Below are 10,903 nucleotides of genomic sequence, written 5' to 3'. Positions count from 1 at the left end.
TCCTAGTTGGATTGGATCACCTTGATCCAGTTACACACTTTTTCAGATGAGCAAATCTGGATTACTAAATGTTCTTAATGGGATCACATGTCAATGTTAACTATTAGTTATGTTATAAACAGCAGGTCACTGATTTTACTTGAAAAGACAATAAAACAACACAAATTTTACTTTTATTTCAATTCAACCCATTTTGAAAATTTGATTTAATACTGATAGACAAAATTCAATGGCCCCTGAATATGGACTGAAGGTTTCTCAGGTACTTTCCAGTGAAGAGATTTAAATGACACTGTTTCCAATAACTCAAAGATTTGCTTTATATCTCAAACACTTTTGAGATGTTTTATATGAAACATGAACCAGTTTACATCACAGAACCATCATCACAAATTGATGAATTTTCATGATCTAAAAACCAAACATGTAACTACTGGAATTCCACACAATTCATTTTTATTTCAAAAACAAGTGTACATATTACAGATCAACATCTAAGAGGTAAATATTTACATGTATAATTACGCTATAAAGAAGAAAGTTTATAAAATCTGTATAGCAGCTTTGTGTTTCTCTGCCTACATCAGAAACCAGGACAAAACTGAATTAACTATTAATAAATAACCATATGAAAAAATAAATAAGATGTCAATCTACTATTTGTATGTGTTTTGTACATGTAGTAATAAGAAACATCTGCTCACAGCTATCAATGACACTGATCTGATGATGAACTACAAACATCTACTGCATCATTCAGATGTCTTTTACTAAAGTGGTTTCATCATCATCATCATCATCATCTGAATGGTTCAGGATTCATAAATCATCCTGGAGAATTTGTCTATATATATATTTCTATATAAATTATATTTTATGTGTGAAGCTGTCAAGATCACATCCATTTCACATTTCAACAACCATTACGAGTTTCAGCACTGTTTTCATAAGATTTAAGTTAATGTAATACATTTGACAGATAGAAGAACTAAATCTAGCATACTAACCATGAAACAGAACTGAAATGATGTTTCTATGAATCCAACTACAAACTGAAGTTAAGCTTCATATACAATCACATTTTCTTTCTGTACAACAAGTGTTATTTCTTGTGATTTAGATGACGTGTATCTGATCACGAGCTCAGATAAACTTACACAGATGTTAAAAACTATAAAGCTCTGAAGGAGACGTTTGGAGATGATATCAAAGCTACAGATACTGTAATCCGATCATAACATTGAAAACATTTTTGTTGCCATTTAAAACAATTGTGAGCTCATGAACATTTTTCTTTTTACAAGAACACTTTGGCGTAAGAACCCACGAGTGACATCAAAACACTTTGGATATTTTTTGTCTCAAAAAGATCTAAACTTGAACTTTATTTCAAATTAAACTGAATTATTCTATATCAATGATTATGAAATATAATAGATTTTACTGGATTCATCCTAAATCTTAAATGATTTTTTCTGAGCTTGCTGCATTGTTTTTCAAAACCTCTTATATGAGCTGACCATTAAGAGTCACTGTACTGAGAGAAACCTTTCTGTTTATGACACGAGGAATGTTCAGTCCATTATGACGTATAAAATAAATGTGAAAAACAGATTGTAGAAGTCAGAGATGTTTGTAGTGTAAGGCCTCAAAATATCTTTAAGATCCAGTCAGTAAGGTTTTAACCCATCGAGAGGTTTGATCCAAAGACTTCCAGCTGTCTGATCAGAGCTGCTGACACGAGACGTCATCTCATCATCTTACAGCGGTCAGTTCATCTGTGTCTCTCCAGCATTATATTAAACAGTGTGAAGCTCCTGAAACACAGAAGAAGAAGATTCATCTCTCCTACGATTCCTGACAGTCAGCAGCAGATGAAGAGTCACCAGCGCACGGTTGGGATTTTGTGGAGTATGAGATGATGATGAAGTTTGTGATGGGATGTCTAGCGTTGGACCTCGGCGTGTCCGTTAGAGAGTTTGGCTCTCGGGATGGTGATCCGATCTCCAGAGTCCAAGGGGAAATCAATCTTCATGCTGTTAAACTGATTCTCTCTGGATGGATCCATGTGAACCACAGAGTTTTTACTGATGTGCTTCTTCAGGATCACCGTCTACATGAACAGAAGAGATTTTAGAGACTTTAACATGAAATCAAAACCAGATGCTTGTCTTTAGTAAAATACAAATCGCATCAGTCAACGTCATGTATGTTTCTGTTATTCTTCTGAAAGATTTTGTTTTGCGTTTGGCCCCTCCCCTCTAAAATCTTACCTTCATATATCAATCATTCAACATTTATGACTTTAATGACCTCACACAGTAATAAAAATCATCGACACGGTGACCGCGGATGAGCTGAAGTCTCTGTGTCTCTCACCTTTCTGGGTGCGTTGTAACAGGACATCTGAAACCAATCTCTCCTCCTGTTAATGAGGACGCTCACGGTGAGAAACATCACCACCACCAACAGGACGGCCGCCAAGATCCAGGCTGCCGATTGGTAGATGAGATTCATCTCCACCTGGGTCGGCCCCTTCACTGACGGATCTAGACGAGAGAAAGTTTTCATCAGAAAATCTCACAACTCCCTCAGCGTGTCAATGTTTCCACCGCCGTGGCCCTCGTCTATTCAGAGTCGATCTTGTGTTGTTTTTCTTGGCTTCAGTGAGCCAGCATTCATAACCTATAATCTTTGCCACGTCACTCAAAGTGGGGAAATGATATATTAGCTCATTTATCAGACGGATGATATCACAGGACATGAATCCGGTCCAATGCTCCAGACAGATCTCATCTGATCAATGCTGAATGCAAACCATAAATTACAAAGTTACAGAGACGTCAACGGGTTATTAATTCAAATGTCAGGCTGCCATGAAAACCACCAAGAAAACTAAAGAAAGTTAACATTAAACACAGCTTCAAATGAACACAGCTCACAAACTAAAGTCTGTGTAAAGTCATTTCAGAGAAGAGTTTCTGCACACATTAGAAATGTTAGTAATGTTTTGCTGAAACACGATACAAGTGTGTAACTATGTTGCAGAGTTAGATTGTTAAACAGCTTTCACCATTTTTGTGTTAAGGATTATTTGGTGCGGGGCTAAAACTGTAACACACACAACCTAACACAATCACAAGCATTCATTCAGGTTGCAGCTGTATTTGAAAGTTGAGAGAGACGACTGGCTTTCCCGTGAGTGGGCGTGGTTTTAGCACTGACAGGACACGCCCCCAGCATTTCAGAGCACAGAAGCTGCTTCTTTTTTCTTAGATTTAAAGAACTTATTTTATTTACTTGGCGGTTTTTAAAAGTGGCTGGGTGGTTAATAACACATTTATCTGTGGTGTGACAAACTCAGAACATACAAGATTTTTCATATGTGAAGTTTTAGCTCAGAATACCATAATATAGATAATTGCTTATAGCATGTTAAAATTTCCATTTGTATAAATGTGCTGTTTGTGTGTGTCCTTTTAAATGCAAATGATCTGATCTCTGCACTAAATGTCAGTGCCGTGGTTGGATAGGGCAGATTAAGGGGCGGTATTATTATAATAAGATCCCTTTCTGACATCACAAGGGAAGAAAAATTTCAATGAGCTATTTTTTCACATGCGTGCAGAGAATGATTTACCAGAACTAAGTTACTGGGTTGATCTTTATCACATTTTCTAGGTTGATAGAAGCACTGGGGACTCAATGATAGCGCTTTAACATGAGGAAAGTCAGATTTTCATGCTCCCCTTTAACATTATCATTTTACACAGACTTTAACTAAACCTGTGCAGTTCATGATCATATTTATCATGTTTAATGTTTATTATATTAAGATTTCATTTGCAATATTTACTCACAACCTGATGTGAAAAGACAATGCAAATACTGGAGTTAGAGTAAACCAGTGATCTCCAATATCATGCCAGGTTGCCTGCATGGAGTCTGCAAGGAGATTCTATTCATAGCCTTAAATTTAACATTTATTTATTGCATATTTTGATATTAGCTTTGCTTCTTTTATGCATGTTATATCGCTGGTGTACAGCGTGTGTGTGATGAGTTTAAAGTCCAGTACTGTACCTGCTACTGTAAATACTGAAGTTTGTGTGGATGTATTCAGACTCTCAGTTACTTTGGGTTTAGCCGATGTGGTCGACAGCACTACTGGCACTGAAGTTGTTGTGACTTCTGAGAAGATGAAGAAAACACAAAAGAGAAATGTTACACAGATGTCAATAGAGAGAGGACATCAAACAATCCTCACATCTGCTGAAGCCATGAATTACAGTGTGATGATATAAAGCGCCTGTCATTTATCTCTGTTCATTTCTTTATACACGAAAAACATGCTGGACATTTTGTGCCTGACTTCCAAAATCAAAAGAAAGAAACGGCGAAAGATTTAATGGGTGAACAATGGCAGGTTTAGTCCTCTGTGGAGAAAAGCTGACAATAACTTTAGTGATTTATTGAAAGCGGCGGTGGACAAGAAGCACATGTTCAGATATCACTGCAATCGGTTTAATAATAGAGCACTTCTTCACACTTTAACATCTCTTTATACAGCATCAATCACTATCAAACCTTTTGAAGGATTCACTCATTCAGATCATCCACCAATACTTCAGCCAGACCAAAAGATCAAACTTTTTTTCTCATGTAAACAGTGGATTTGAAAGATTTCCTGAGCATGAGTCTGTACTCATGTTTACCGTGGTAAACTCACCCAGGCACTGCGGGCAACATTGGCCTTTGCGTAAGACAGGAACTCTACATTGGGCCGGCGGGCAGCGCTGGTGAAAACACTCGATCGTCCCGTTGCGACAGGTGCAGCTGCTGCAGGCGTTCGATCTCCACAAATCGCCGGCCAGTAGGATTTCTCCGTTAGTAGAAACGCAGTATTCCTGTTGGCTGCCGTTGACGGGAAGAAGTGGATTGAGTTCGTCCTCTGTAAATGAACAGAAAGATTTACTCAACACATCTGTCATCGCTGTTCGACTTCATGTACTTGTGACTGAAGCTCCGCCTACATTTGTGACATCACAGGAGAGATACGAGAGCGAATGATGAAAGTGATAAGTTTGAGACATGCGTGAGTGCTGTACTGCAGGAGTACATGTGAAGTACACGCACGCACACATGTGTTTACTAACCTCGGGTTCATATCGCAGCTGCTGTTTTATTGTTTCAGTCGCATAGTAACTTGCCCCAGGAAAAGCTCAGGGGACAAAATTACAGAGCTAAACCAAAAACTGCCCATTTCCTTTACACGCTTGACTAATATTTATTTTGTGTTCACCTAGAAAAAAAATCCCAGCATGCATGTATGGAAAAATGTGGTAAAGGAACATCATCAACATCAGGAAACACACAGATCCTGAAGGAGGACATCTTCACAGTACATTTTCAAATCATGTAATGATTATATCCTGATATACATCCTTTCTATTGGATAATGTAAAGGTAAAGATTTGTGTTACCTGGACAGACGTGACAGCACGAGTCTTTGATTTTGATTGGCTGATGACAGAGAAGAGGAGGACAAACTTCAGAATCACAGAGAACTCGTCCGTGTCTGCAGGTACATCTCATACATTCATCCAAACTCCACGTCTCTCCCTCCACATACAGCTCACCGCCCGGAGCTCGACACACCACCATATCTGATCCATCCGGCTGCCCGCTGCCCGACTCATCTGCTTTAACACGAAACACACGGGACATCAGTCAAGAGAAAATATCACAGGAGCAACACTTAAGACACAATACTCAATCTGAAAACATGACAAAATCATGAGCAACAAAGCACATTTGAGCTTTCTGCACTGCAAAAAATGACTTTACTAAGTATTTTTGTCTTATTTTCAATACAATATCTAAATAGTTATTCTTAAATTAAGATGTGTTTTCTTGATGAGCAAAATTACCTTAGAAAATAAGTCTAGTTTTTAGGAAAAAAATCACATTAAAGTGAATTTGTGCTTTAATCAAGCAAAAAAATCTGGAATCAAGAATTTTTCTTGAATTTAGTGTTTAAGAAAAATTTTCAAGATTTTTTTGCTCACCCCATTGGCAGATTATTTTGCTTGTTTTATGGACAAAATCACTTAGACAAAAACTAGACTTATTTTCTAAGGTCATTTTGCTCATCAAGAAAAAGCATCTTAATTTAAGAATTTTTAGATATTTTTACTGAAAACAAGACAAAATACTAAGAATTTTTTTTCTTGAAAATCTTTTTTTTGCAGCGTTCATGTTTCAATCATGGATTCACTTAAATTTGATATTTTTTGTCTAAAAGCTAAACTTATTTTCTCAACTTTTAGGCATATTATAATCTTGATTTAAGGATTTTTAGATATTTGTAGTAAAAACAAGACAAGAAAATCAAGTGTGAAGAGAGAAATGTGTGTGTAGTGTAATGTGAGTTTATGTAAAGTCTTTAGTTTCACATCATCTTTACAGTCCACATGTGAGTTACACAATAAACTCCAGGAGGGAGAAATGTTTTTCTTCTGCACTTTAAATTTCACAATCCTGATGATCCTACAGTAATACACAGACGTCGTGTTAGGTTTCATTCATCTATCAGAAAACATTTTAGCGCTCAGATGTTGCTATGGTTTTATTCTCAGGTGACTTCATGTCAGTGGAAATATTTAGAAATCTTACGTCTGTGGTTATATAAACTCTATGACAAAACAGCATCTCATTCTTTCAGCTTACAGTCAGTTTTACATGAAGAGTTATGAAACATCAGATGTGGGTTTATACTTAAAAATGTGCTGTAGTCGAGGTAAATATGAGTTCTGGGTTTGTTTATCGGTCTGTGGTTCTGGAATAAAACCAACAGACTGTGGGCCAATGACAGATCTGTTCATCCAGCTGAAGATACTGTTTAAATAAAGATCCATAAATAACCACCACAGACAGACTGAAGTAAGAGTAGTGTATATTTAGTAGAGATGCACCAATAGTAATTTTTTCACTGATAGCCGATTATTCAGACTGATATCTGCTGATACTGATAGTTTGGTGGTTATATTAACTTGCATTAACTAAATTCTGAAGATTACATTAATTAATTAATATAATGACCATTAATTTTTAATGAACATTAAACTAGTAAACAAAAAACACAGAGCTCAAATGCATTTTCCTCTTTTGATTGACAGAATATATCAGCCATGACTATCGGCTGTTTTTAAAGTCGCCATGAAACGGAAGTAGCGATTGCCTTATTTTCCCCGTGGTGACGTATATCCGAATGAAACGGCTTTTGAGATGAAATAAGGCAGGGCTGGATTTGAATTTGTCCATCGAGATCTGATTGGATCGTTTGAAGTTGGGTCGTGTTGCTAATTGCTAATCACTGCGATCTTCTCCCGGACCCCGCCCACCTGCCATACTTTTGACCGGAAGTGAAGAGAGATCGTTTTGAGGAGGGGAGGAGATTTGCATTTTTGATTAAAGATTATGAGCACACACGAATTTTTAAAAAATAATGAAGCTCACAGATAAGTCATTTGTTAATAATACCACACTATTAAAAATACATATATAGTTTTTCATTTCAATTTCATTGCGACTTTAAACTATCGGGGAAAAATAGCTTTTATCGGCCGATACAGATTATTTGTCGATATATCGGTGCCTCTCTAGTATTTAGTATATTAAGTATAGTGTCGTGTAAAGTGAGTGTGTGCTGTTTGTACCGTCACAGGATGGGCAGCAGTGGTCTGATCTGAGTACAGGGTGGGCACAGGTGGGTACAGGACATGAAATAAGAAGACACATCTCTCGCCCGCCGTTACAGTAACACTCTCTACAGCCATCGTGCCAGCTGTCTCCCTCTTTAAAACGCCGACCGTCGGCCGTCACACAAACACTGGGCTCCGGCTTTTCTATATCTAAAGAAGAAAATTTACATTTAAATCATCTGTGAAATGAACAGTCTGTGATCTCCTTCAATAGATGACTACTAAACAATACATTCGTGAAATATTCATCTAAGCATAAATGATTTTATTAGGTGAGTATAATGTGATATCTAGTATAGTAAATCACTTTCACAGATATATATAGTTGACAGAAATGTGATGTTGTTTATTGATGTTTTTCTCTTCAGCTGAAATATATCTGCTATATTTATGCTGTAATTCAATGAATTTAATAACATTATTCCTTCTTATTAAAATAGACACTATGTATATTTGTTCCCTGTGAGTAGTTTTAGTAATGGTTAGTTTTCATCTTTGTAAATATTTAACAGTGTGCAGAAAACTCATCCAGGTGTTCAGAAATAGCCACTCCACACAGTTTGCTTCAGAAAGCTTGCCAGAGACTAAAATACACTCCAGAAATAGTTAAACTATGTTTGTAAGGAAAAACAAACACATCCTATCAAACTGGCAAAGTTAAAATAAAGTATAACAGCATTCAGACCTCAAACATGTTTTATAAATAATAAAGATGTTGACAGCTTACCTTTGCATTCACAAAGACTGCAGCCCTTTCTGTTTGTCTTATAGCCATTAGTGCAATGTCTGTCACAGGTGAACGGTGGACATTTAACACAGCGACACATTTCACAGCCATGTTTGTTCCTCCTGTAAAAGACAAAAACCCTAAGATTTATCAGGGCCTGAAACAGACTCAGTGTTAGCATAGAGATAAAATATACACAAAGGTGTTTAAACAACCAACACTAACCAGCACCACACATCATTAACCGACACCAAACCAACTCTAACCAGGACCAAACTAACAATAACCAGGACCAAATCAACACTAACCAGCGCCAAACACCAACACTAACATCACGAAATCAACAATAACTAGGACCAAACACTAACAGCAACAAACCAACACTAACCAGTACTAAACTACGCTAACAGCACAAAATAACACAACTACCACCAAACCAACTATAACCAGGACCAAACCAACACTTACCACCACCAAACACCAACACTAACATCACAAAATCAACACTAACCAGGACCAAACCAACATTAACAGCAACAAACCAACACTAACCTGTACCAAACCAACACTAACATCACAAAATAACACAACCAGCACCATACCAAAATTAACCAGCACCAAACCAACACTAACAGCACAAAAACAGCACAAAATAACACAACCACCACCAAACCAACATTAACCAGCACCAAACCAACATTAACAGCACAGAATGAACCCTAACCAGCACCAACCCAACTCTAACCAGCACAAGACCAACATTAACCAGCACCAAATCAACACTAACAGCACAAAATGAACACTAAGCACCACCAAACCAACTCTAACCAGGACCAAACCACCGCTAACCAGCATTAACAAGAATCAAACCAGCACCAAACCAACACTAACCAGAACCAAAACAGCACTAACCAGAACCAAAGCAGGACCAAGCAGCATCAAAACCAGCATGCGACATTGAGGTTCAAATCCTAGGTACAAATCTTCACCTGTCCAATTAAAAAGCCACGTAAATCACCAAAATCATCTGACTTTAACTAATGACCCGTAAATAAATGATCCAGAGATTATAAGTAGAGCACAGATTAAACAGATCGACCCCTCTTCAGTTTCTTTTTGAATTAAATAAACCCTTCAGTACAGTAGCAGCTCACTGCTGAGACAGCACAGCTCTACTGTACACAAACACCACCGAGCTCTCTGTGAAGCTTTGTTTGAAGTCAGCCTGTAAAATTTCACTCGGGACAAATGCTGACTCTACACAAATTCCAGCCGGTCCTCTGTAACAGCACACTATGACCTGTCAAATCCAATGATCTTTCAGCTCTATTGAAGAGGGGAAACGATATAAACCTTCTTTTGTATGCGGCTCAGAGCGTTCAACTGTGCAAAATGTCAAAGTCAACAAGCATTCCACCTCAGTGACACAGCTAGACCACAACTCAACCTTTTCATTTTAATCAATCTTAATCATTTCTACTGTTAGTAAGCTCTCTACCTACTGTAGTGTACACTTCAGACATCAAATACAGTCATATGTTCCCAGATTCTTCCAGAAGATTCTCTTTATTTAGCTAAAGTCACAATGTATCCAACACAGACAAGACAATCCCATAATGCACTGGAATGAGACCAATTACAGAATTCATTTTAAAGTTATTTTTAGTTCATCACTCATACTTACACAAATCCATGAGGGCAGATCTTACTGCAGGTCAAAGGTCGACACTTGACTGTGGATGTTTTACATTCACACAGATCACAACCGTTACCATCCTTCTCATAACCCGTGAGACAATCCAGAGAGCAGGAAGAGGACAAAACTGGACACGACTCATCTGAAACACACAAATATCAAAAAAGCACAAACATGAATGGTGTACGCAAGACAAAAACAGAACAGAACCCTCCCTTTTTTAGGTTTAGTGAACCAAATAATCATTTCTGGGAAAGTTATTTTTCTTTTTTTCTTTGTGCAACTATGAAATAATGTTTCCAAAATGTTACAGGGCCATAGACTGTAAAAATGTGATGTCACCCATTGGTTTCTGAAGAGCTTTTTTGAAGCCAATAGTTGGCAGGGCCCATTGTTGCCACCTTGGCATCACGTCACCACCCATCACTCGCCGATAAATGGGTAAAGAGGTGGCTGATTGCTGAAACCACACCCACCTAGCTCTTCTCTAGTGACAGCAGTGGCAGTTCACCCGTCACTCAAGCGGCCACGCCCTTAATTATGCAGAACTTTAAGGCTTAATATGATTTAAATGGATGAGTTACAAAAAAAAAATCACCCCTCACAGTTGTCATGAAGGGCAAAATAAGCTATACAGACCAAAAAGACTTTTTGTACCAATAATGTATTTTAACATGAGGGTCTATGGGGGATTGACTCCATTTTGGAGCCATCGGC

At 37.6% G+C, this 10,903-nt stretch overlaps 1 protein-coding gene across 3 annotated transcripts in view; it reads right to left on the bottom strand.

Annotated features, from left to right (window-relative positions):
- Positions 1-234: 234 nt before the first annotated feature.
- LOC135761021 (cysteine-rich motor neuron 1 protein-like) overlaps positions 235-10,903 on the bottom strand; it is a 29,254-nt gene continuing 18,585 nt past the window's right edge. For 2 of the 3 annotated variants that reach the window (XM_065275086.2, XM_065275088.2), the window contains 8 exons: positions 10,175-10,328; positions 8,491-8,612; positions 7,719-7,913; positions 5,484-5,702; positions 4,730-4,951; positions 4,084-4,191; positions 2,380-2,549; positions 235-2,113 (listed from right to left, as the gene is read on the bottom strand). In XM_065275086.2, the coding sequence (XP_065131158.1) occupies positions 1,946-2,113; positions 2,380-2,549; positions 4,084-4,191; positions 4,730-4,951; positions 5,484-5,702; positions 7,719-7,913; positions 8,491-8,612; positions 10,175-10,328 (1,358 nt within the window). In that variant the 3' untranslated portion in view covers positions 235-1,945. The remainder of the gene's footprint in view (positions 2,114-2,379; positions 2,550-4,083; positions 4,192-4,729; positions 4,952-5,483; positions 5,703-7,718; positions 7,914-8,490; positions 8,613-10,174; positions 10,329-10,903) is intronic. The other variant, XM_065275087.2, reaches the window with a different exon arrangement.

This window comes from Paramisgurnus dabryanus, chromosome 17 (assembly GCF_030506205.2).
Source record: "Paramisgurnus dabryanus chromosome 17, PD_genome_1.1, whole genome shotgun sequence".
NCBI lineage: Eukaryota > Metazoa > Chordata > Actinopteri > Cypriniformes > Cobitidae > Paramisgurnus > Paramisgurnus dabryanus.
Note: the sequence above shows the minus strand (reverse complement) of the source record. Positions and strands in the feature narration are given on the sequence as shown.